Source organism: Epinephelus fuscoguttatus, linkage group LG4, assembly GCF_011397635.1.
Source record: "Epinephelus fuscoguttatus linkage group LG4, E.fuscoguttatus.final_Chr_v1".
In the NCBI taxonomy this organism is placed as follows: Eukaryota; Metazoa; Chordata; class Actinopteri; order Perciformes; family Serranidae; genus Epinephelus; species Epinephelus fuscoguttatus.
Window position 1 is genome coordinate 40,934,174 of NC_064755.1, and position 27,679 is coordinate 40,961,852.

The window sequence follows — 27,679 nt, forward strand, 5'->3', positions numbered from 1 at the left end:
AGTGTAGAGAAAACTCTGACCATTAAAAACACTCTCAGCATTAAGCTGAAATAAAAGCATGTCTGTACCTGTAATGTGATACAGGTCCTTTGTGCACATACACCCTGAAGACACACAGAGAAGTGTGGTCAATAAATAGTTACCTTGCTCTTGATAAAGTGGTAGAGTGGCTGCACAGACGAGCTTCCTCTTCCTCTACTACAGCGAGCAACACTGATGCAAATCACTTCCTGAAACTTATTTTTAGCCCTGGGACTTGATGCATTTAAACTATGCAGCCGTTACACTCCTTCAGACTGGCAGTGAAAGAGTTAACCAGCTCTGTGTGTGCATGCTACAAGAGGCTGCTGTGACCAGACTTGTCTTCTGTCCCGTGAAGCCTGATAAGAGTCTCCACAGCTCCACTGTCCCCAGATGTGCCAACAATGGACACAGCCCTGCAAAAAGTAAGTTCACCGCTCGCCGTCACAGCCACGATTCTTCACACCTGAGTCTTTACTCTTCTCTCGTCTTTAAATCTTTAATCTGAGGTCACATCTTCACTTCCATCACTCCTGTATTCTTCTGCAGCGCTTCCCCTCTCTGTATACTGGTATCTGCTGACTGAAATATCTTAGCTGTACTTTGTCTTATTAACACACATCTAACCTGACTATCACACATTCACATGTTAAAATCATTTTAAAGACGTGACCTGAACTTGTCTGAGCTGACGATTGTTACAGAGGATCCAGAAAACAGTACTGTTGGTTAATGCGACTCCTAGGGCTGAGCAATATGCCCCTATCATCATATCAGGATATTACACGGTATTACTGGGATAATAATATTCTTAACGATATGTCAAATAAGAAAAAAAAATATATATATATATTATTAATTAATGAAGACAGAATTGACCTATGGCTAAGCCACGCCCCCCTCCACTCACTCAAACAAACTATCAACATTCAGTGGCCGGCGCTATGGCAGGTGTCGCAGTACACGGCATTTCGCAGGAGGCAATTGATGATTTTTGGAGACATAACGGTCAGATGTCATTGAGAAGTAACCAAAAGGGCCTAAACTACGTATTGGAGGGATATATTCATCATTTTATTGTTGAGGTCGATGAAAAGCTTAAATTACAAGCCAAAATTTACAGGTCACAGTGTACGCTTGTGAACCGCATCTCGTTGCCGTCACCATCAAAGACAACAAGTTAAAGTGCCACTGAAGTTAAGGTTTTTGGCTCAGAATATGAGAAAAGGATAATGGCCTTTTTACCATCTTTACTAAGAGTGTCTGTCCGTTAGTTTGGTGCTACAGTATTTACACTGAATCATTCAGCATAACGTTTGCCAACCTTTGTTATCTCTGCCATTACAGATAAGTTAATGAAGCTAAGCTCCAGAAGTTAACGTTAGCTTAACTAGAGCCCTTTGGACAACAGCTAACAATGATGTACCATCACCAAAGTACAAAACTAGAACAAAATAGGCTAATGAACTCCCAGCAAACAAGGTGACATGATGAACAACGCAGCTAGGAGCTAACGTTAGGCTAACTTTAGCTAACGTTAGCTAGAGATGTTAAAGATAACTTTATATTTCTTTCCAGCAAAGTGACAATATGTTGCCTCAAACACAATGTTGACTTACCTTAGAACAGATGTAGACATCATTGTTAATCTTATTCACGTTGAGTTGATGTTGTGGTCTAACGTTACCACACAACTTTATCCAAAGGAGACACTTTCCTCGGTTGAGATGTGGTTTAAAGTGTAAAAAATACACCTCGTCGCACAGCCTCTCAGGATACCTTGTGTCAGAGTTGCATGTACCCCATGCACACCGTTTGACCATTTTTAAACTTCAAATCTCAGAAAAAGCTCATAAAACTGAACAAAACTGACTTTCTGTAATGGAGCCGCTGAATGAGTTCCCTCTGAGCAGACGCCACACTTTATTACACACTACTGAAGCTCCTCCTCTTTTTGGAACCACTGCAGGGTCCATCATTTCGCTTTCAGACATGCTTGTTGTTGCCGTGGGTATCGTGGTATGAATTTTTTGTATCATATCAAAAATTACACCGGTATTGTCGTGAACACCTCTACATCTAAGTGATGATGTCAAATAGCCATAAAGACTGTCTAAGCAGCATGAATAAAACGGTCGTTGATGAGAAATACAGGAGGCGTCACAGGAGGCCTCAGAGCCCCCCTGAGAGAAAGAGGCCTGATAACAGCCCTGTTGAATCACAAACACAAAACGAGCAAAACACAGAAGCAGCAGAAGAACCTCACGAAAAGGAAGAACCCCAACAAGCCCATTCTTCCACTGACGGTCCAGAAGATGAAGAGAAGGAGAGAGAACCAGAGCTGATTATCCCATTATACCCATAAGTGACCTTTCACCATTACAGGCAGAGTCAGGACCCAGTGGAGAAGAGGAACCACCACAGGAGACCAGCAGTAAGAGGAGATGGAGGTTAGATCGGAAAAGATTTAAAATGCTTTGTGTATACATTTGGTAAAATGAAGAAATAATATAATATGATGTGTGATGTGTATCATAGTTCATCTGTTCATCAGTATCTACGAGTACAAATCTGTGTGATTTATATGATTGTTTTGTGATAATGAAATTAACATGTTTAATTAAGTTAAGTTTGATAACTATTGAACTTTTAATGATTGTATACAGAAAGGTTAAAGAGTGAACTTATGTAACATGACCTAATGACACGGTGTAATGGATAAATAGGGAAATGAAAGGATGTCGAGTACATTACAGATGGCTGGAGAAAATGGGAAGTACCTGAATCAAAATAGATGGTTAGCAACGCTCAGCAAAAACATCGGTTCATGACCAGGGCTACTGGGGGGTATGAACTATGGGGTGAACTTTTAGGAAAAGACACCAAGGTTCAGTCACTGAGCACAGTGACTCTCCTCGTGCTAGCCTTGTGCCATTCTCGGAACCCATCGGCATCTGACTTCCAGCAGACGGCGATACAGTCTCTGGGGGCAGACCCCCGATTTTTTGGCATTCTGGTTTGATTTGGGCGGAGGAGGTGAATTTCCGTTTCCGACTTCCGTTTATATTTAAGTAAATACTGAACCATTGTGATGGAGTCAGAGTTTGCAGTGATGCCAATTACGTTCCGCCTCATTAGTTCACTGCACGGACCGTTTAACCTGGCAACAACTGCAGCCGGCTCAAACGTGACTGGTCAATATCACGTGGACTACAAACAGCCTACAACCGGAAACCAGGGCTCTTCAGCTCTTCTTCCGGAGGCAAGATCTCCGGGGTTTGCCTACAGACTCTACATTCACTGAATGTAGAGTCTGTATATAGAGACTAGCCTCATGCTAACTGATGATCTAATGTAGGATATCCATTTAGGGGCAGTAAAGGAGGAGATCTGGTGAAGGATGTCCATGTAGGGACAGAGAACAAGGTATAAAAACTCAAGGTTTTAGAGAAGTGGAGATTCCTAATCAATTGCTGGGGGACACTTTGTCACTCTGACCTAAGTTTCTCACTCTGAAAAATTTCAACTGAGCAGAAAAACTGCACACTGCCATTCACATCACGTTACACTTCAACAGAGGAGTTATGCCAACATGTCTTCCTTGTCGTAAGGCCCAGACACACCAAACTGACTTCACAGAATTAGCTCGACAAAGGACCCCTGCTGCATCAGCGTGTCTCTGAACATCTGTAGGTGGCTGCTTGGACTGAGCCGTGACTCCCAGACCGCCGTGCTTTGGTACCAATACACAAACAGTGACAGCAGTATTTACCGTCCCTTCACCAAGAGGCGAACCATCCATCAACACATCTACTCTCTGACTGAAACACTCACTTTGTTTTATCACTATTACAGACGACAGTTTTTACTGAACAGCTGTTTGTTTTCATCCTTTTGTTGAAATAAAAACTTTTGGTCTTTTTGAGTTTGACGGACACAAATTTGTATTTTCAAAGAACAACACATAATGACAGATTCTCTGTTTCAAACAGGAAAAATTCATCAGTGTTTAACTTGTACAAGAATATTATATTTATGTTTCCTGGCATTTTGCATTCATCTTTCATTACATTCCTTTCCCATGCACGGCTCTTGTTTCACACCCAGTCAGTCAGTGATGGTACATTCTCCCCTGAAATAACCTCTCCTGACATGTCAGTTTTTCTTTTTTTAAACGTGGGCCGCTCGTGGTCATCATTCTGAAAAGCGTGGGCTGGGTCAGAAACTCTTTGTGTCGTGACCTGAAAATCTCTCTGAGGTAACATGAGCGACTCAGACAAACCTGTCCTGACACGGCACTCCTCACATGTTTGAACCTTTCACAGGTTCACAGGACTCTTTAAGGGTCATCTGAAACTTCCCCTGACTGACTTGGTGTAAAAATGTCCTCAGAGTGTTTGTACGATCGTTTAAAACTGTTCACTGTGATACAGAGACAATAAAGCACTGAAAGAGGAAGACTGATATCTGTTTGTTGAAGCTCATTCTGCTGAACAAACAGCAGACAGTGGCTGAGACAGTGACTGTAGAGCTGAGAGGATTAAAACCATCAACCTGAGAAGGTACAAACACTGTCCAACACATTTCAACCACAGACACTGAGACTTCAGATTTACTTTAAATTAACTTAAAATTTAAACTTAAGTTTTTTGTTTGACATTCTGTTAACATGTTTCCACAATCGGTTGGTGAAAACACCAGTGGCTCAGCTCTGTGGTCTCAGTGACCAGGAGCATCTCTCAGTTATGGTGCACCCCAAACAGCTGTGTGGAGCTCTAGGTCATGTTGAGCTCTTTAACAGTGTGGACGGAGAAAAGCTGGACAGGACCCTTCAGCCATCTGACAACACACCTCAACACAGCATGCAGTATAACAAGGCTAGTTTTCTTATTCACTGAACCTTTATTTAACCAGAAAAACCTCTTGAGATAACAAATCTCTTGTTCAACAGTGTCGACAGAGAACAAAAATATAAAATAAAAAATACACAGCTCTAAAACAAGCAATATAAAACACCTAATGAGATTAGAAATAGCTTAATATTATATAAATGCAATCTGTGAACCATAAAAACATAAAACAGGGGCTACTCCACATGGTAATAAAGAGCAGCTAAAATCCACCCTGAAATTAACATATAGATGATCGTGTGCAAAAGTCCTTCAGCAGAGCTTTGAAATAAGAGAAACTTTAAGACCTCCTGCAGAAGAGCTCAGGATCTAGTCTCGCCACCAGACAATCCTTCTGATAGTCTGGGGACACTCCTTTCTAAAGTGTGTTTAACACACCGGAGAAAACGGCCGGCAACAAAGCAGCGCCTCTTGCATTTTTTGAAAGGACACGCCCTCCCGGAAATGTGCGCTCCTCCTTTTCTCGTCCGCAAGGAAACAAACACACAGAGAGCTTGCAAATGGATGCTGAGAAATTCAACTATGTTTTATCAAACGTGTGCTCTGTCCACAAGATTGTGGAAATGAAGGACTTACAGCGACTTTGTTTAAAACTTTTAACACAGTCGGACTATGTTTACGAGCACAAGAGTTCAGTGAGCCACCGAAGGACCGCCCTGCGGATTTACTATTAGTTCTGCAACGTAGGGAGTTTTTTTAAACTCTGAAATTGTATCCGCCCATCTAAACACAAAATCAGGGAGAAAGTCATCAGTCTTTAGTTAAGCAAAGCATCTAAAGACTGAGTTGTGAGACAGAAGTGCTCATGAGCCAAACTCTGCACAAACCTTCCTAAAACTTGTTCTGTGAACACAGAGCAGAGACATTTTTTTGCTTCACGTACACACAGAAACATGCTGGACGTGAGCCAAGTATAACTCTGTAAACAACACAATGCCAACAACAAAGTCTACGAAATATTCAAGACCAAGCCACCCCAACCTGTGCAGGCAGGATACAGAGACGAGATCAGTGGTCACGGCTGGTGATAAATCTCAATGCACCACGATACACAGAGTTCAGAGCATGAAACACAGTCTTCAGCCATGCTGGCAGCCAGGGATGAGTGTCAGTAAAAAAAAATGCCAGTACCAGTCTCCTTAAACTGATCCTCATACCAACAGAGTCCTTCACTCTATACACAATGTCTCTGACGGGGATGGTGTGTAAGTCATACTATACACGATTTCATGAAGCCAATAACGGATCTTTAATAGTAAATGTTGCCTTCAAGGTATCGAGCACTGACACCCAGCCCTCATCTGAATTATATCATCTGTGCTGTACAATATCCCTGCAATCCATCCAACACAAAATATTTCACTGAAAACCAAAAATGTCATCATGCTGGAAAAGTCTAATCAGTGTGTTGGTGCTTCATGATGCTAACATTAGACTTGCACCGATTTATCGGCAGTGCTCGGAATCTGGCCGGTTTTCACGTGATTGGCCATGACCTGCGACAGGCCGGTTGGTCTAAAATATGCCTATTTAAAACGTCGGTCAAATTCCCACCGTGCCGCATGATCGCGTAATATATGCAGCGCACACACACGCACAAGTGCAGCTCACGGCTTGAGCGATGTGAGGAAGGAGACCTCAGGGACACACTTGTGTGGGTAGAACAACTACAGAGATGTAAAGCCCTGTGTGAATTTTATGGGGTTTTTCCTGCTAAAATGTTCAAATAAAGGAAAGATAGAACATACTGCTATTTCTTGTGTGCTGTAAAGTGGTTTAAAAAAAATAAAATCGGAATCGGCCGTCCAAAGACTCTGCAAATCGGAATTGGCTTTGCATGGCTTCTGTTCTAGGATGACCATATCTAATTGCTGTAGTGAACACTGTCTTTCTGGTGTCCTGCAACTTTGTTTTTTGAGTTTTATCCTTTAATTGGTTTAAATCATCTGTCGTCATCATCTGTCGGCCTTATGAATAACATAAAGTAAAGTCGGAGGATCACACAGTCAGGAGGAGTCATCCTCCAGAGGCCACAACATTTAAGGGTGAATCATGCAACAGCTGTTGACCAACATTTCCTTCAGCAACACGACTGCAATGTGTTGATGTGCATTAGGAGTCGGTAACATTCACACTGACCAACATTTGAATTCAGATTAAACTTTGTTACCACTGCTAATTAAATGAACACAGTTTAGATCTCTTATTACTTACTTAAATAAATTCCTCTGTATGTTAATAAAGCTAATTATGTTTAACCAAAACTCTACAGTATCTCTTAAAATGCAGACTCATCCTCAGTGTGCAAAACTTGCACAACAACTAAACAAGGAAGCAGATAAAGACCTCTGTGTCACTTATCTGAGAGAACAACAGCGAGCCACACAGCTGAACACATTATACACATCATAACTTACAGCACAACAACAACATCCGGACAGTATGCAGGCTGCCGTTTAACGTTTGGACATTTATCAGACTTTATATTGCTTTCTGTTATCAGGCTGTGCAGGTATTCCCCCAGAATGCAACAGGCCTCAGAGTGCCTCTGAAATAAGAGTCCAGCTGTAAACATGAGCAGAGCGGCTTGCAGCTACAAGTCCACCACACTACGTCAAGTCATATCTTCATGTTTACATTTCTCATCTGTATCATACTGTGGTCTGAAACGAGTCATTACAAGGCCGACATGTACACAGGGTGCACAGATCCATAGCTGTCAATTCTCCCGTTTTGGCCGGGAAACTACCTTATTTTACCCCTCTTTCCCGCCGTCCTCCCGTATTAGTATTTTCCCGTCAATCTCCCATATTGTAATATAATAATAAAAAAAAACCTTCCTCGGCGTCTCCAAACTGAACTCTGTCACTAGCCTTGCGAGAACTGCCACCTGCAGTAGCCTGGGTGGCAGTTGTCGCGAGGTTAGTGTTGACAGCGGGTCTGGTTGACAAGTGGTTATTTTATATTTCCAGTACACCCAGGGGCGGGTTTTGCTATGGGCAATGTGGGCGACCAGCCAGGGCGCAATCTATCCAAAAAAACAAACAAACAAACAAAAAAAAACTCGCCAGTTTTCTAGACTACCGCTCATTTCCACGTCAAGTTAGTGGAGTGGGCGCTGGGGCGCCCCATTATGACGTTTCAGCCAGCAGCAGAAAGGAAAGACAAATTCTGGCAGTTGTGGATTGAACGGGGGTCACAGACAGGAATACGGCGCAGGCTCATAGTGCTCTGCGGCTTACCAGCGACAGAGAAGTCCGACTCCAGGTCCAGTAATTTCCTCTTTCGTTGGTGTCATGACTAGGGCTGCCACTAACGATTATTTTCATTGTCGACTAATCTGTCGATTATTTCTTCAATTAGTCGACTAATCATTTTATCGAAAAATGTGTTAAAATGTTGAAAAATGACGGTCTGTCTCACCCAAACCCCAAAATTATGTCATCTAATGTCTTGTTTCATACTCACGCCAAAGGGTTTCAGTTCACCGTCATGGGAGAGTGTGTAAAGCTGCCAATATCTGAACGTAAGAAGCTGCAGTAAGAGTATTTTGGGGTACTTTTATAGAACTTTTCTATGAAAAATGACTCAAACCAATTAGTCAACTACTAAAATAGTCACCGATTATTTTAATAGTCGATTAGTCATCGATTAGTCGACTAACTGTGGCAGCCCTAGTCATGACTGCCCAGTAGTACCTCGGACAACCGAGCCGTGGCAGCACACAGGTATGAGACGTGTCAGAGGAGAAACGAGCCGTTCACATTTCTCCCTTTGTGGCAGGTAACGACCCACAAACCTCACTGCACTTTAGGGACTGTTCTTTACTTATGAAGGGACTGTCAGGGGAGGAGGGTGGCTGGTTGATTCTTATTTCATTTATTTATTTTATTTTGATCCCCCCTATGTTAATCACTTAGTGATGCTGTTTTTGAAGTATGAATAAGTCAATAAGTAATTTATTCCATTGAAATATCATTGATGTATTATAGAAAAGTGACTTATCTTTTTATAAATGACAAAAGGCACATCTGCCTCATTTTGCCGTGGTATCCTGATACTACTCAGAACCGTGATACTTTCACTGGTATGCACAGATCTGAGATAAAGGTGAAGCTCACAGGCCAAGCCTCTGAAGCCTCTGGGCCCTCTGAGCCCACCTCACCTGCTGCTGCTGCTGCTGCTGCTGCAACGCTGACAGGTTTACATGTGTTTGAATATCTAAATATACGCAGACACTACATACTGTGTGTGTCACTGCAGAGCCTTCAGACATGCTGAAGTGTAACTGTGTTGTGGGCTCAGTGTTTGGTTGTGTGTGTGGTTGTGTGTACTTTGGCTCTGTGACAGAAAAGAAAACAGGAAATTCCAAACCAACAGAGCTTCTAATGTGAAACTTCCTCATCGACTGCCGGCCTTCTTCTCTTACTCTCACAGGAGTTTTAGACCTGATCAGAAAACTGATTAGTCAGAAAATAATCACAGCAGTGGGCCAAATGTAAAAAGTGTTAAATGCAACGTCTATATTTCAGATGCAGGCCACAACAGAAAGAGAAAAATAACTGTTCTACTGTGACACTTCTATAGTTCACACTGAGCTGAAAGTGTCAGCGGTGTGAACTGGCCAGTCTGAGCTCGACTCAAGTCGGCTGATGATGTCACCTGACACTCAGCTGGTCAATCGCTGGCTGTTGGTTTTATAACATAAAGCACGCCACCTTCATCACAACGACAAATGCATCTGTAGCCAGTATCTCACTATCACTATCTTCATTCAGATTTTAAGAAGCTACAAATTATATTCAGCCACAAAATAAGTCTGAAAAGCTGCAAATCCGAAAGGAAGTACAGAGAGTTGTTGACTAGAGATGATACACCGTCTCATGGTGGTCACTTCCTGTCAACGTTACAGATCAGAAGAACAGAGAGTTGTTGGAACGAGCTTCCAAAACTGTTTCGAGTCTTTATGAGTGGATTCTGCGAGAGCGTCAAATGCTGGAGTTTCTTTTGAAACACACAACAAGAAAAACCACCTTTTTTTAAAGTCTTTGAAAGTGTAGCAGACGTCAATCAATGCACATCTTACATGTTTGTTTAAATATAAATGTTTCCTCCTCGAGTTTTTTTTTTTTAAAGATATTTTTTGGGCATTTTTAGCCTTTATTTGATAGGACAGACAAGCGTGAAAGGGGGAGAGAGAGAGAGAGGGAGTGACATGCAGCAAAGGGCCACAGGCTGGATTCGAACCTGGGCCGCTGCGGCAACAGCCTTGTACATGGGGCGCCTGCTCTACCACTAAGCCACCAACGCCCCCCTCCTCGAGTTTTATCACAAAACAAAATTCTTTTTTTCACGTTACGTGAATGGATTGAGTCATCATGATGATGAGATGATTTCCTGTCTCAAGTGCTCTTGATTAGAGCTGCAAACATTTATTGATTAGTAGTGAAATATTAGATGTATTGCCCAATAATTTGTTCTGATTAATCAGTTTTTTTGGGGAAGGAAAAAAAGAGAAATTCTCTAGCCCCTTTCACACTGCCAGATTTTTCGTGAATGTAGGGCCTTTTTGTCGGCCAGCTGCGAGTGTTTAGACACACAGAGCCGGATTGGCGAGTTGACCTGAGGTGCCCAATTTTCCGCCTCGTAGGGTAGACATATTGGCGGAACCTTTTTGGTTTTAAAAGACTGAGGTGGCCTTCCGCCATGGGAGGGGCTGTTGATGACTTGTGGGAGGAGCTGTTGATGACGCCACACGTGCAACTCACTGGCGGTGGATAAACAGGAAACAGCTGATAGCAGGAGTTAGCGAGCAGCTAGTACAAGAGGGAAACACAAACCTGACAGACACTGTAAAGATGAGCAACTGGGGAGACAAGGAATTGTGCGCCCTCCTTGTCCTCGCAGTGAAGAGGCCATTAACCGTCAGGTGACGGTGACGGGGACGGTGAAGAACGGGCCGACTTACGAGAGAATCGCCGCCTGACCAGCCGCGACTTCCCTCCCACGTCACATGCTGAGTCAACACGTTTTGTTACTTGCTCACGCCCCCCATTGCCCCGAAAAAGGCGCATTCTGTATAAACAAAAGTAGGAAGGTGACATTTTGCTGCACTCCCCGATTTTGTTTTTATACTGCCAATGCTGAAAAAACACTGATTGGGCTTTCCTGCAAATTTGCACAATTCCTATCTAAAAAGAGTTTATGTGTCTTCAGCTTCTTACATGTCAATATTTTCTGGTGTCTCTTATATGACAGTAAACTGAATATTGTTGGGATGTAGACAAAACATCTGAAGATGTCATCCTGGGTTTTAGGAAAAACTTACTGACATTATTTTACAATTTTCTGACATTTTGAGACAAAACAACTCTTCCATTAATTAGTCAACAATAAAAATAATAATAATAGATAATTGATATTTTGATGCACATCGATTGGCCGTTACTCCTGATTTTGAGTCACTGAGAAAGATGTGTGTGTGTGTGTGTGTGTGTGTGTCCTGAGCTGTACATTTAATCTCCTTTAACTCCACTGACCTCTCTCAGCAGGTCGGTCATCACAAACTCATGTTGCTGTGTGAAGCGTCAGATTTATGCCACCTTAACACTGAACACATCTCACTTCACACCTGCACAAAATAAATCTGTTATTCTTACAACACTCGGCTGCCTCCTCCTCCTCCTCCTCCTCCTCCTCCTCCTCCTCTCTTTAGTTTGTTTCTCAGTCCTGACCTACATCAGGTGCAGATGATTCAACACCTCTCTGAAACTGATCTCAGGTCTGAGAGACGTTTCGTTCCACTGAGGGTTTGAACTTCCTGTGAATGTGACCCTGGGGTTTCTTTTATTAGCACTCATGGCCATCGGCACACTGTCAACACCTCAACAGAGCAGCTGCTGAATGTTAAAAAATATTTGTCTTGATAATGAGGTTCTCAGATTTTAATCTTGTGGCAAAATACACGAACAAACGAAAGCCAGTGAAGTAGTTGATCCTGAGGTGGTGCAGGACTTCTGACCCTCTGCAGAAATAGTGCTGATTTCACATCTCTGCAATTCAAATTAATTGCCAGTTGTCCACCTGGAAGTGAGGATTAATCCATGGTCCATTAAAGCTCTGTTTCTCTCATCACAGATCAAAATGAAGAGACGGGACACGCCCCTCTGCAAGCAGCAGTCTGTGCCCTGCTTTGGGAGCGGTGAGTCATTAAACACACCAGTGGAGTAGAAACATTAGACACACACACGTTCACACAGAATAGCAAACTAACTGTGGTCTCAGAAAGTCAAACACCTCCTAATCCCATTTATTAAAAAAGGATTAAACTGAACAACCCTGCTGATCCTTCTGGTTCCACTGACTTAACTGAGCAGCAAACATCTCAAGTGTCACCAGACAGCAACATGTTGTATAGAGCTACGACGAGTTTGAGTTTTTAATCAGTATATTAAAAACAAGATGATGTTTCAGTGTGAATCAAAGTTATATGTCTGAAGTCTGCTGCTTTGAAGAGTCTGAAGGGAAAAACTGAAGTGGGTTTAAAATCCAGTTTGGATTGACGACGAGATGAAACTGTTTTAGAAATGTGTCAGCGGTGTGAACTGACCAGTCTGAGCTCGACTCAAGCCGGCTGATGATGTCCCCAGACACTCAGCTGGTCAGTCCATAACTGACCTCTCTGCTCTTCAAATGCTCGGTCAGACGATGACACTGTACTTGACTCTGTCACGTGGGAAAAGATAAGACTTTTTCTAATGTATTTTACCAGAGTTTTAACTTCACCTTTGAGCCACAGTATCTCACCCCCCTCACCGCCCCGTCTCACAGACAACCAGTGCTCGCACGTTAGCAGCCAGTTGTGACATACCAGCTTGGATTAGCAGCCCTGTTGCCATGACGCTCTCAATACCCTAAAATAGAGATAGAGAGGGACACTCAAGACCGCAACAACCAGCAGCTGCATTATACATACAAGCACCGAGCTCATAAACAACAGAGGGAAGCCTGGCCGAGGCAGTCACAGAGAAAAGCCAGAGGAGAAGCATCGTAGATCTCAGACAGACACAAACACCAGAGCTGAAAGCTGACAGAGTCACTGTACAGTGTTCTCTGAGACACGACTACGAGTGGCAGACATATGACAGACAGTGGAGATAAAGATAAGAGATAGAAGAAGCAGACACATGACAGCTGAGACACTTGACTCAACAGGCAGACACTGAAGCAGAGCCAAACATGGCCAAACTCACAGCAGAAGGTAAGAGACAGAATCTGGAGCTGTGCACTGACACTGAGTGTGATGACAATGACCAGGTATCAACAGGTTCATTCAATGTGTGCGCTCTGAGATCTGATGGACAGCTCACTTTCTGAATACGAGCACAACAGTTTTAAGACAAAAGTCACGACTGAAACAAAGTTCATACACTATAAACTTGAGTGTTGTGAATTACTGAAGGATTTTATTGATGTAGACATTTTACGGACATTTAAGGCTTTATGACAGGTTGATTAAAACCTCTCTAACTCCGCTCGGACGCCCACGTCCACACTCCCTCCTTCCTCTGTTAAATGGTATCTCCCAGGCACACTACGTCATCAAACCATGTGATGTTTGGTGTTGCCGGATTCAGGAAGCTCTCGACTTTTCAAAAATGACATCGTTTTTCTTTTATTCCTTATGTATTTCGCACCAGAGCAGCCTAAACACACAAAGTCCAAAATCACAATGAGTGGTGACAAGTCACGTCATTAAGTTTTTCGACGGGAAAAGTTAAAGGATTATTCACGATCTTAAGTGGAGCTGCGAGTGGAGACTTAGATCTTTTATAAAAGCTAACAGTCTCACTCCTACCACTATTTTTGCTGAGATATACCGTCTAGAAAGTGGGATCATAACTTTCACGTTTCATATGGCTTCATTTGGTGATATTTTATGGGGTTTCTGTGTCATAAACAACATCAGCTATCATAATCACACCTGATTTCAATAAGGTACAATGTTTGAAGCTGGCTGAGTGTTGTTTGATCACTGATAGTTCTGTTTTGAAGCCGAGTGACCGACTTGTCATTTGGAGCTCCGCCTGGATCTTTGCATGGAAAAAACACTGTAGAATGGTCATACTTTGAGCAGTCTTCTTCAAATATGAAACAAATGTTCATTGATAGTGTGCCTACAGCCCCACTGTGTCATTTACCTGCTCAGATGAAGACACAGACAGTTATTCATCATGAAATACATTTTTTATTTTATTTTAGGCAAAATCTTCAACTTTTTACTGACTTCAGAGGCCCATTACTCTGTCTCTGTATCACCTAGAGTCTTTCTGACACTTTGACAAGAAACTCCAGAGAGTTTTCTTTCTGGCAAGACCTCATGCATGCATGTAGTCAGAGCGGTTCAGAGGCTACAGTCATTTTTATTTGGGTATGTCATTTTAGGCGTTTGCAAGAGTGCAAGAGGTTAAAACAAAACACATTTTTTAAGTGTCAAATGTAAAGATGTCAACAGTTAACCATTCATCACTTCACAGTCGAGAATATTTTTGAGCGGTTGCACGTGTTGGTGTTAAATTGTTTTTGCTGCTCTTCAGTTTCCTGCACTGCGCACCAACAAGATCGTGAATTTGTAAACGGCCCGCCTTACTCTGACTCTGATTGGCTTACCCTGACATTCTTAACCCTAACCCTAACCAAGCCCACTCCTCTTGCCTAAACTTAACCAATCCAGCCAACAAAGGCAAAGAATACTAGCCAATCATAGGGAGAACAAGGCAGATAATTTCATCACTATCACAAGATTCACTAATCGGAGGGAGGAGGGCGGCCACCATGTCGTCACAGCAATGCCGTCTCGCTACATAGACGGTTTTACCAGCAGTAATCTCTGAATGAGCGACGCTACTCGCAACAGACAACAACAATCAAAAACAGTCCCTTAGTTATTGGTCAGTGGCTGTCAGATTACTCTGCAGGAAATGTCAGTTGCTGTTCATAAACACTATCGCTACCAAAAGTGACGCCTGATTCACTTCTTTGTGAAAAAACCTTTGTCTGCTTGGCGTTTCGTCTCACTACAATTGTGTTTTTTTCTGTGCCATGTGCGTGATTTTCGTCGCTTCCTCTTAAATGCATGCTGCTTCGGGCTGGCACCTGGTCACTTCCTTTTTATAAAGTCCCGACCTCACCTGCGTGCTGGGTGGAGGAACGTCCCAAACACAGCAAATAAGATGAAACTAAGACACAGCGTCAGAGAGCAGAGTCTCTTCAGATAAATCCACCACACACACACTGACAGAGGGTCAGAGTGATGACTGCAGGGATTAGTGCTGTATGAGTCTGTACATTGTTCCTGCATGTACACCTTTAAAAAGACCCTCCCGTCATACCCAGGCTGCTTTTTGTGGGTCAGGTTTCTGTGTCAGTGGATATAGGTCAAGGTCATCCTAGAGGCTGCTCAGCTGTTCCAGCGGGGAGAGCGTACACATGCTGAGAGGCTCGTCAGCAATGCCGGCCTCCAAAATGTGCTGGCCAAGGAACAGACTGAAAAAATTGTGCCGATGTGTGGGCAGACGTTAATGGTGTCATCTGGAAACCTGCCAAGGTGGTTCAGAGTTTTCAGACAGATAGAGTTCCATCTAACCCACTTTGGATGCAGCGTACCAGTATGCAATCTGATCCAACAGTACTGCAAATCCTGTCCTGTGCTTGTTGATCTGGATTCCTCCACGTGGGGGGACTGATGCTGGAGCTGGCTCAGTTACTACACTGGCTGCAGCTTTAATATTAATAGTAACAGTGATGAAATGGTGATCAGAACAGCCAAATATCTTCACTACAGATGGGTTGTTGGACAGCAACAGTAGTTCTTCACACTGAGGGGATTAAGCAAGCTGGAAAATTTATTTAAAAAACAACTCTGCTGTCTGGATGAAAATATGAATTCACAGGGTCTCAGGTTTAAAAATAGAACCGAGTCTCTGCCGTCGGTATGTACGAGAATCAGGTCAATACAAATAAACTTTTCTGTTTCCCACCCAGAAGGTCAAGAGAACCAAACTGTGGGAATGCTGATAAGTGCAGTTGAACAGCAGAGGGTCAGACGCTCTTTACCATTTACAGTCAAATCCGAACTACGACAGTCCTCATCTAAAGAGTCTTTGGGAATGTTTATGTAGAGTTGGTCTGATTTACAGTTTCTGCAACAACATTGCCTCAGAAATTAAGATGTAAAGAAGGTTCCCACACATTTTCATAGACTAAACTTCAAAACCTTTCCAGGACTTTTCAAGGACCTCTAATAACTATTTTCTGTGCCCTACTTGCTGGCATTTTTCAAACTCATCAGACTCAAACTCTACTCAGACATATCTTCAGCTCAGAGGCAAACATGGAGGGAGAGACAGAACGCAGGGAGAAAACCAACCGGTCTCACTCCGAAGTCGTTGAAAACTGGCGCTTGGTCAATGACTTCCTCCGTCACACACCAACGACAAAAGCTGTCCTTTCTAGGGCTGTAGTCAACCAAAGAAAATCTTGGTCGACTAAAGTCGCACATAATCTTCAACTAATCAATTAGTTGTGGGAAAAAAAAAATTGCACGATAATTTTACTTCTGCGGTGGTGTGTCTGTGTCACTCTGCAGTTACACCTCCAAAACACTAGTCAGCGGTGGAGGACTGTGTTAAGTACTGTAAAGTTTAGTTCAAATCGAACTTTATTTATATAGTTGATTCAAAACACACATTAAACATGGCTTAACAGAGACAATTTCAAACACAAGTACGCAAATTGGCTTCACTATAAATTGCAGAACTGACAGACAAACACTTCTCTTTATCTGGACACATTTCCCCACCAATACAACATGCTAACGTTATTAGCACAAGTCTATGGTGTTTTACATTGTATAAATTAGCCCAGCGTCTAGCAATCTTTTCCTCTTCTCATATGAAACCAGGGACAACAGCAACATGTAACAAAGGTAACGGCACATAATTTGGCTCCATTACAACTCACAACATTCACCACAAAATAACTGTCTTATACTAAACCCGTTTTCCAAGCAAATACAACATGCTAACATTATTAGCGCCAGCCTATGGCATTTTACACTGTAAAAATTAGCCTAGCGATGAGCGGAGATTTCCTCTGCTCATATGAAGCCAGGATAAATCCCGAAGTATAAATCCCTGAAGGATAAATCACACACACAACTCAAAATGCTATTTTAGTGGAGGCTTTACTGTCTTCACAATTTATTGTTTCTTATCTGTGAAATACAAGTTAATACAAGCTTCATTTCCACTGAGGGAAACGGTTTCAGCTTACAGAAACAGACAGGAGGTGTGCGTCACCGCGATGCTGAGTGTGAGGGTGGGCGAGTTCAACTTTCTGTCAACAACCCATTTTCACAGGTAACTTAGCCTGTCCCCCCGCCGCAGGAAATAATGGATTAATCCTGGAAAGCTGCTGATGTAGCACTTTTCTCCTTATAAAAGTAACACAGCGACTATTCGACCAATGAGAATTTTGTCGGACGAGAGCATACCAACCAAATAATGGACTAGTCGTTCGGGAGACTACAGCCCTCGTCCTTTGATATTGGCATGACACCCAGCCAGTCACTGTTATTGTTTAATGGTGCCTGATGGCATCTGGCAGAGCTTTTATTTTGAAAGAGACTGTACGCAAACTGTACATTTCCTGTGAAAACAGAAGTGTATTTTGAAAACAGACAATGCATGTAACAGGCTGAAGTTGACACGGCATCCCAGAACGTCAACAACCAACACACCCAGGGTACCCAAATTTTTTCGTCCTGTGAGAACTCCATGTGCATCGCGTTTACGTTTTAAGTTAAGCTACATCTCGAGTTTGAGGATGTCTCAGTGTCAAATGCATCAATATACATTAATAATCCCTCTGAAATGAAGCTGACCAATGCAGTGCTGAGTGAGAGTCACACCTCCACCTTCTCTGATCCTGATCTGCAGGATGATGATGTCATGCTGTTGGACTGAATCTGAGTGACTTTAAAAGTGAGAACCACTAAAATAAACTGTCACACCAGACAAACTAACCACAGACTGAGGAAGCAGCATGTTTTCATGTTTACAGAGGTGTAATCCTAGAGCCGGGGAGCCCTGAGGGGTCGAGAGGTCACACTGTGTAAACAACTGTGTTTACTGTAACCTGCCCGACACATTGGCAGAACATGGAGCCACTCAAGACATGTTGACCGCTGAATTATGATGAGGCATCCAAAAAGCTCATCCCTTAACCCCCCCACCAAACCCCCCGACCTCACACTCATATTTCACAGATCTCATGTTTATCCTGCTGGTATTTATATTTACTGCCACCACTAACACAATCTTATCTCTCCTTTACGTGCTGCCGTATTTCATCACATTAATGAGATGAAATATTACATGTTAGCAGGTTGGCCTTTCCTCTCAGATACCTCTTTAACCACAACCTTTCCTGCCAAGAGAGAAACAGAGCTGACTAAAACTCTATCGTTCTCCACTCCCTCAGATTTACCCCGGCTGTTCCCGAGGATTTCTATGAGCGAGGTGGATGAGAAGGTGCGACTGCTAGCAGAGAAGGTCTTCGCCTCGGCCCTGAAAGAGGAAGACAACAAGGATGCTCTGGCACTGTTCACCGTGCCCGAGGACTGTCCCATCGGCCTGCATGAGGACAGAGAGAGGGAGCTGCAGAAGGAGCTGGCTGAGGAGCAGTCTCAGGAGTCTGCTAAGAAGTAGGAAATGTTTGATTGAACATGTGTCTCCTTCTGTCTTCACATCTTACATCTCTGAGCAGGAAACAACAGAACATACTCCCAGTGTTCTGCAGTGTCCCTGAGGGACAGTTTGTCAGGAGACTAATGTCTTCTCTTGTGTGTCTCCAGGAAGAAGAGTTTCATGTTGAAGCGTTCGCATTCGGTGTCTCTGCAGATACCTGGCGGTAATGAGTGGGCCTTGCCTTCCCCGTTGCTCGCCCCGTCCACACCAGAACCATGTCTGCCAGGGGACTTCCCAGACTTCCAGAGAGTAACCATCAGTGGAGATTACTGTGCCGGGGTAAACAGGAGGAACACTCCAGCACATAGATGCACGACTACACACAATATGAACACACAACTGAAGCTTCACACAGCAGCTTCTCCCTGCGCTCAAACATGAGCATCATCATTAACAGAAGTGGCTGCACACAAAACATCAAACAGACAAGAGAGAACGAGACCTAAAGTCTATGGCTACAGGAGGGACTCGGTGACACCATGTCCTGACTGGATGCAAGCATCAGACTATAGCACCACATTGTGTGACATCAGACACTCTCTGTCCACACTGAATCTATGAAATATTAAGTCCATCACATCATGTTAACAAACCACACACCATCAGCTGTGGTCTCAGAGTGATCACTGAAAAGATTAGTGAACGCGAACTTCCTTTATATCCATATTCACAACAACAATATCACAGGAAACTTACAGATATGATTGTTGTAGTTCCCAGTTCTTACCAGAAACATTCATCTTCCTGTCAGTCTCCCTCCAGCCTGTGACAGCCTGTCAGGAGGTATCCTGCTGGTAATTCCTCATTAAACCTCATCAATCAGCAGTTCCTCGTCCACTGAAGCACTTCCAACGCAAGTGACAGAATAAAAACAGACAATGGGCGTCCGACAAAAGTTCAGCTCAAAATGGTGCACCACATCATGCTGCACCCCGTCACTCAAACCGTCAAACTGGTTAACTCACAGATGCTTCCTCGCATCCAGTTAGGACTTAGGACTCTAGCCACGCCGGCACGGAGGCACAAAAATATTTGGCCTGAGAGGAGAGGTCATGTTTCACCCAAATGTAAAGGGTTTGTTCTCTGTACAACAGAAAAACGATTTCACTGTCAGAGTGAAAGACTTCACACCCCAGAAAAGGACAGAAATAAATGTCAACTCAATAGTGCTGAGACTGCTTATTATTTTGTGGTTGTTGAAACACTCGAGATCTGTGGACCTCCAGTATCACTGCCCTTTAAACTGATGTACAGCAACACCAGAGACAGCACACATTTATCTGTGAACCACAGTTTAATTCTAAAAAAAAGGGCAATTAAGGACAGATCGGTGGAAAAATATATATGTATATAAAACTTAACTTTTCTTTTTCAGATCACAGTTGAGGATTATGAGCAGGCAGCCCAAAGCCTCCTCGGGGCGCTCTTCATCAGAGAGAAATACTCCAGACTGGCCTACCATCACTTCCCCAGGACCACTGCCCAATTCCTCTGCAACGCCAGAAATGAGGAGTGGCGGGAAGAAGATGAGGTCATGCCAGGTATGGCCATTGAGACAACTTCCTCTTTAGAAAAGCTTTACAGGTTAAAATTCCTCCTTCTGTCCCAGTCACTGTTCCCACAGACAGTGTTACCTGACCAACAGTCTGAGCACTTCTACGGCTCAGACAGAGACTAAACTCTTCTGTTTGGATCATTTATCAAAGCTTTATTGATAAAAACATCAAAAGATACAAGACTGTAAAAACTTTTAGTAAGACATTGACTATACCTCCCAAGGTGCATTTCAGGTGCTGACTACAGAGCATGTGTCATATACTTCATATAAATCTCATTCCATTGTGATTATCCCTTATTTGCCGTGTGATTTATTTCCTCCTGTCGTCTGCAGACACTTGGCCTTTCCCTCATGAAGGGGAGGACCCGTACTCCATGGAGGGCATCCCTGAGGACCTGAACTACGAGCTGCAGATGAAGGACGGCATCATTCATGTTTACGACGACGCAGAGGCCCTGAAACAACAGCGGCCTCACAGCCTCCCTTACCCCGACATTGAGACCTTCGCCATCGACCTGAACCACGTTCTCGCAATGATCGCTGACGGCCCAACGTGAGTACACGTCAACATGACCACTGCTCACAACAACAGCTCAAATGAAAGACTTGAACTGATTTATCACAGAACAGTGCGAACAGTCTTTTCTTCCTGGAGCAGAAGGTTAGTCAGCACTCTATCAAACGACATGTTAACATGACCTTATGTTGTGTTGCCTTGCAGGAAAACCTACTGTCACAGACGGCTCAACTTCTTGGCCTCTAAATTCTACCTCCATGAAATGCTGAATGAAATGGCTGAGCTCAAAGAGCTGAAATGTGTTCCTCACAGAGACTTCTACAACGTCAGAAAGGTTGGTTTGTATTCTTCCATCAGGTTCAATATACAAACCACACTGGAAAACACTGACAGTGCAGTGTGTTTGTTTTCTGAGACATATATTAAACAACACAGGAATGTTCACCAGATGACTTGAATATCTTAATTTGGAAGCACTGGATCAATCTAGAGTTATTGGTGTGATTTTGTAGAGGAGAGCATCTACACAGAAGATAAATAATTCATTTAAAAAAAGAAGAGGCAACAGATAGGATTCGGGTTTTTTTTTTAGCTTGGCGCCACCTAGCATCAGTGGTGTTGCGCCGCACTGTCACAATGACCAAATTGAGTGTGGGGATCAGAGATAATTAATAAAATGTAGGCTGTAAAGCCACCAGTATACCTCTATGTTTATGTAGAATGACAAGGTGTGTGGACACTCTACTAAATAAATGAGTAAAGAGACCGAGCAACAATTATCAGATTTATCTGAAGAAAAAACAAATAGTAATGCAAATAATTATAGCAGAATGCATACCAATATGTACGGGGGGGGGAACACTGTCCGAGGGCTGCCGTAGAATGGCAACCAGGATGTCAGCCGACCAACACTCGCTACCCGCTCCCTGGTTGTGGCGATTTGCGATGCTGGCCAGCTAGGAATGAACTAGCAGCCAGTACAGTACAGTCCTCTCTGGTCTAGCTAACATTTAGCCGTGTTACTTACTGATCCATTAGAAAGAAAGCTAGCTGGACATGGGTTTTGAAGCCTCTTTGGTCACGGAGCTCCCTCCATCTCTTGAACGCCTGACTGAGGTTTACTCTTGTTTTTCCTCTTCTTTTATCACTCTCCTTTTTGCTCTTCTTTGCCTCCTCACACAGAGGAGCTCCTTTTCTTTTGCTAGGCCGTTTTTCACTTGTCTCCAAACTTTGTCCGTCTGCCATTGTGCTCGTGACTCAACTATCTCATGCCCGACTCCTCATAAGGACCAGCTCCAGTCCCTGATTGGCTGACCGACCAGTTTCGCAATACATGACGCATGTCCTGCCGTAAAGTGGATTTTTTCCGCAAAATTTCGCCCCTGGTGGCAGAGGCTTATTACAAAGATTGCCAAGCCACTAAGTAACCTATGTAAATGCTGATAGTCTGATTTTACTGTGGCCACTACCCTGTGCAACCCACATTATTTTCATAATGATATATTTAGGAAAAGATGCTATCTGTTGCCTCTTTAAATTAATGTTAACATTACCATTCCAGCCTCACAGCTTCGTATCGTATTTAGGGGACCTCTGGTTTCTTTGTGCTAACACAATTAGCTTTAGACCTGACTCGTAGATGGTCCCTAGCTTTTACAGTCCATCAACTCAGCAGTGAAAACGGTCAGAAGACAGTGTGATAACAGTGCATCATACAGATGCTTTATTCCTTCTGTGCAGTGACCAAACAGTCAAAATATTTTATGAATACACTGGAACCTGAATGTACCTGGACACTTTCTGCTGACTGCAGCCCTACTGACAGGGACTCTGTATTATAATGATGTAAAACAGTTCATCTGGCGGACGCTGCTTCAGCCTGAGCTTTTCCTCTGAAGGGTCGTCTCACTACAGCAGGAGTTATTTTTAACTGTAGTTCCTTCAATCTAAATAAACTTGACTTTATGGACTTCCTGTAACTCATCCAGTGAAGTCATGCACGTCCTCACTGTCTGCTTTGTGTCAACCTCAGGTGGACACACACATACACGCTGCTGCTTGCATGAACCAGAAGCATCTGCTGAAGTTTATAAAGACCACCTACCAGACGGAGGCAGATCGCGTGGTCCTGGAGAAGGGTGGCCAGAAGCTCACACTTAAGGAGGTCTTCAACAAACTCAACATGGACCCCTACGACCTCACCGTGGACTCTCTGGACGTGCACGCTGTAAGAACAAAGTCATGACTGTCAGAGGTCTTAAAAAAATAAAAAGATTCCAGTGACATGTCAGCCATGTTGTCACACATCAGGTTTACCTTGTATTAACATGATGTCCTAGAGGCATATAGATCAGGTAATTACATAACTCTGATGTGCCTGCCAAGAATTAAGTTTTTAAATAACCACAGCACATTTGACTAACCTGTGCTCACTGACACGAGGATGTAATTATGGCTTTTCATGCATTTCATATGGTGTTATGCAATCGTTTTTATGTTCCATGCAAAGTCCTCTAAATGTCTAATATGAAAATAATCAATACAGTCACTTTGTTGGACGCAGAATGAGATCATCTGTACGTAAGATTCACCTTCTCTCACGAATGACTCTCACAGGGAAGACAAACATTTCACCGCTTTGACAAGTTCAACTCCAAATACAACCCTGTGGGCGCCAGTGAGCTGCGAGAGATCTACTTGAAAACAGACAACGACATCAAAGGAGAATACTTTGCACGTCTCATCAAGGTACAGTGTAATTAAAACACCAATGTCCTGAGAGGCTGTGCATGGTCATGTGATAAATAAATTTAGTTTTATTTTTAAAGCACATTTCAACGTGTCATCTGATGCTGTGAGGAGTGAGGAAGCAGCAAGTGTGACAGGCAGAGCTGAAGATGAGGGGTGAGGCAGAGTAATGTTAGCAAATAAAACCTGCTGCATCTGCTCAGTTATAAAGTGTGAAGTGACAACACAGACCTTGCTATCAATTGGGACTATTTTCTGGCCAGTATCACTCTGCCGTGCAGTTGCCTACGGGTTACATCTGTAACAGGAAACTGATGGAACTGGGAGCCGGCGATGTTTTTATTCCCACAGCTGTTCGCACCATTTTGGTATTCCTCGGTTTACCTACAGCAGCTGACGAGGGTGTGTCGTGAGCCTGAGCCGGTGTTCGCGCTGTAGTAGTAGGTATATATAGGACTAGTACATCTTCTTCCTCACTAATAATAGCCTACTGGTTCTCTGTTGGAAACAGCCGATTAAGTTTTCGTTAGCCGTTGCTATCCTGCACACCTGCACGCCGTGGTGATGAAATGTCTAATTGATTTCTGTTGGCGTGCTGTCTTGTGGGCCTGCACGGCGGAGTGATACTGGCCAGAAAATAGTCCCAATTGATAGCAAGGTCTGACGTAATGCGGGGATGTTTTAAAATTATTGAAATAGTCTAACAAAACACATGCATACTTTTTTGTAGCTTAAAACCTTTTGGTTACGTGTCCCCCTTTTATCTTCAGAGCTACTTTTTCTCCGGTAAGCTACGGGCCATTTCTCAGAGCAGGAGGCTCGTTGACAGTAGTGACACCGTCACATCAGAGCTACAGATGGTCAGCGTTTCACACAACTTGATGTCCAAAAACCTGAACTATCGCTTTAAACTAAAGAACATAAGGCACCCATTAATACCAAACACGTTTCACTATCTTGTTGGAAAGGGGGCCAAATAACACTCCAAACTTGCACTAAATTTTGGCAAGGGATAAGGGATTCATATTATCACTCTTATTTAAATATTTCTGCACACTGAGGACCCTGAACTGTCTCTGTATTACATAAACTGGGTTTGACAGACATATACTCTTCACACTGCCCACAGTTTGGCCAATATATGATTAAAGTAGACTCAAAATTGAATCAATAAATGAAGAAAATATATTAGGCCTGTTTGCTCACTTGTCATTTAATCTGATGATTTAATACCCTGCAGTAATTTCCCTCCCCAGTGACTGGCCTGATTATTTATCCTGATTGTAGTGCTTTGTAAATGAGCCGTATTGTTCAGCTACTATCAGGTAGTCCGTTGCTTTTTAAATGAAAGACAACAGTTTTAAAATAAATTAATACTTATAGTTAATAGTTCATTGTTAAATGCAGAACACAGCGCAGCGTTTTTTCAGCTGATACGCTTTGGTTGCTACGATACAGAACATCCATGAAAGAAAATGTCGGCACAAGTTAGAGGCCATGCTGTGGATAACGGGGGGGCTGAAGCACGTACAGCGAGACGACAGACCCAACACAGTGCTGTGATACTATATAAACAGTCCTAAATGAGGGTCAGTGAGGTGTCAGTGAGGTACAGTCTTCAAAAAGACGTCCAGTAGGCTTCTTCGAACTAAAAACATTTGATATCTCACAGAAGGCAAAACACAAATAAATAGGCTAATAAAATAAATGATAATTTTGTTCATCAGTTTCAGATTTAGTGTCTCCAGGCTCACTGTCACGATTAACTGGGAATATTCATGTTTTTCTTGTCAAACTTTCTGCAGTGAAAAACGTCGATTAAATAAAATATGTGAAAGCACCAGAGCTGCATCATTAATCCTGTTTATCGTCCATTTGATTGACAGAAATGTAGGAAACTATTCTGCTAAATGGATAATTGTTTTAGATTTTTTTAAGCCAAAAAGACAAACATTTGTTGTAAATGTTTCTTATATGTGATGCTAATCTTTGTCATATTTGAAAATGAAAATACAGCTTTGGATCTTTGGACTGTTGGTGAAATAAAATAAACCATTTAAAGACATTACCTCGGCCTCTGGGACATTACACCAACAAAGTTTCACTAGTCTGACATTTTATTGATAAAATGATTGGTCAAGAAAAGAATAGGCAAAATAACAGTTAATTAAAGCTCTATAAAGTACCTCTGTGGGTGGATCAAGTTTAATTCAACTGTTCTATTTTTCATAGGACCAGAACACAAAAAAACTAATCAAGATATTTAAAAAATCGACAGTGAACAGACTGCACTGAACAATCTCCGACAGCAGCTGTGTGGGGTCTCTCATTTTATTTAGCTTTTAGCATTTTATCTAAAGTAGAGTTTCTCTCTCTCTCTGCTCCAAATATTTGTTTCTCTGTGTAAATGTAATTTATCCTCGTGTATTTCGTGCAGACACACTTGTTTCATCTCTCATCGTTGGTTTGGGTGTAGCTGTAGATGTCTTACTCCCACTGCTGGTGGATTAATGAAGTGTTACTGGAGGACATGAAGTTTAAGTTTTGAAGTTTAAGTCCACTTGCTGTGTTACACGGATGTGACAGAATTATCTTGTTATCTGTGCAGTGAGCATTTACAAATGTTTACTTCTGCTTTATCGAGAAACATCACCAACTTCCTGTGGTTTGGCGTCTGTTTCAGGAAGTTGCCAAAGAGCTGGAGGAGAGTAAGTACCAGCATGCTGAGCCCCGTCTGTCCATTTACGGCCGCTCTGCCAGCGAGTGGGAGAGCTTAGCAAACTGGTTCATCCAGCATAAGGTCCATTCACCCAACATGAGATGGATGATCCAAGTCCCCAGGATCTAGTAAGTGTTGAGTGAGACAGCAGGCGCGTCTCTTTCAATAAAACAAACACGCCTCATTTAATAACACAAATGATCTGAGTTTATTATAAAATGCTAAACGACAGTGTTGATACTAAACCAATGACTCATCTTAACTCTTTTTAATAAAGAGTGATAGACTTCAAGTAGTTTGTTTGGGACCAACATTTTCTAATTAAAACCTAAATATCTGCATTTTTCTGAGTCATAGATTAAACAGATAAACTGCCAAAACTTTGGTTTCAAACTTGTAAACTCAGGATAAGTCAGGAGTGATGACATCACTCAACAGGCTGCCCTGAACAAGCAAACAGATGATGAAATGTTTGTGTTGTTTCTATGGAAATCTGTTTGTTGATTTGATTCTCTTTGTCTCTCAGTGACATTTTTAGGTCAAAGAAATTAGTACCACACTACGCCAAGATGTTGGAGAACATTTTCCTCCCCCTCTTTGAGGCTACAGTCAACCCACAGAAGCACAAAGCCACACATGTGTTACTGAAATATGTGAGTACTTTTATCAGAGGGTGGGTTCTGTACCATGCAGGAACTTCTTAAAGTCAAACAGCAGCCGGCCATGTCTGTGCGACATTCATTGACACTTGTTGTGGAAGTGACTGAGGAGAGGAAGACGAGGTGAAGCTACATGTTTTCTGCACTGATGAAGAAGATGCATGGTTGTGTGATATTTGTTGTCCTGCAGGTGACTGGATTTGACAGCGTGGATGACGAGTCCAAACACAGCGACCACATGTTCTCCTACAAAAGCCCAAAGCCTGAGGCATGGACCACTGACAACAACCCTCCCTACACCTACTACCTGTTCTACATGTACGCCAACATCATGGTGCTCAACAACCTTCGCAAGTAAGTCCTGCATGTAGATTTTAGGACACCAGACCAGTCCTATTAAATTAAAGATGATTTTAGAGGCCAGAATCCCATCACCAGTGGGTGGTGGGGGACCTGGACAGGCTGCACGTCCATCACAGGCCTGACAAACATGTTTAATGATAACTGTGGGAAAGTTTCTGGGGTGAGCTGCATGTCAGAAATTTAAAATAACTGCTATGCATTGCTGAGTTTTGAATCAGTGAAAAAAGAGGTTCATCAGTAAAAATATGAAGCCATGAAGGCAAGGTCAGCGTCAGGGTGTCACTGCCACTCGCCCCTAAAAATAACAACAACAGAAGTTGCTGCACACAAAACAATCCCAGGTGCACATGAAGGACAGAACTCAGTGGAGCTCAGG

General features: G+C 42.8%; 1 protein-coding gene across 2 annotated transcripts in view; it reads left to right on the forward strand.

The window, feature by feature from the left end:
• The first annotated feature begins 288 nt into the window (after positions 1 to 288).
• The window catches only part of LOC125887686 (AMP deaminase 3-like), a 32,335-nt gene continuing 4,944 nt past the window's right edge, over positions 289 to 27,679 (forward strand). Inside the window, exons 1-12 of one of the 2 annotated variants that reach the window (XM_049574684.1) lie at positions 289 to 446; positions 12,069 to 12,132; positions 18,474 to 18,696; positions 18,847 to 19,018; positions 20,115 to 20,280; positions 20,631 to 20,850; positions 21,019 to 21,148; positions 22,847 to 23,041; positions 23,431 to 23,562; positions 26,246 to 26,409; positions 26,808 to 26,934; positions 27,131 to 27,294. In XM_049574684.1, coding sequence (XP_049430641.1) covers positions 426 to 446; positions 12,069 to 12,132; positions 18,474 to 18,696; positions 18,847 to 19,018; positions 20,115 to 20,280; positions 20,631 to 20,850; positions 21,019 to 21,148; positions 22,847 to 23,041; positions 23,431 to 23,562; positions 26,246 to 26,409; positions 26,808 to 26,934; positions 27,131 to 27,294 — 1,778 coding nt within the window. In that variant the 5' untranslated portion in view covers positions 289 to 425. Of the gene's footprint in view, positions 447 to 12,068; positions 12,133 to 12,908; positions 13,192 to 18,473; positions 18,697 to 18,846; positions 19,019 to 20,114; positions 20,281 to 20,630; positions 20,851 to 21,018; positions 21,149 to 22,846; positions 23,042 to 23,430; positions 23,563 to 26,245; positions 26,410 to 26,807; positions 26,935 to 27,130; positions 27,295 to 27,679 lie in introns of those variants that run through there. The other variant, XM_049574685.1, reaches the window with a different exon arrangement.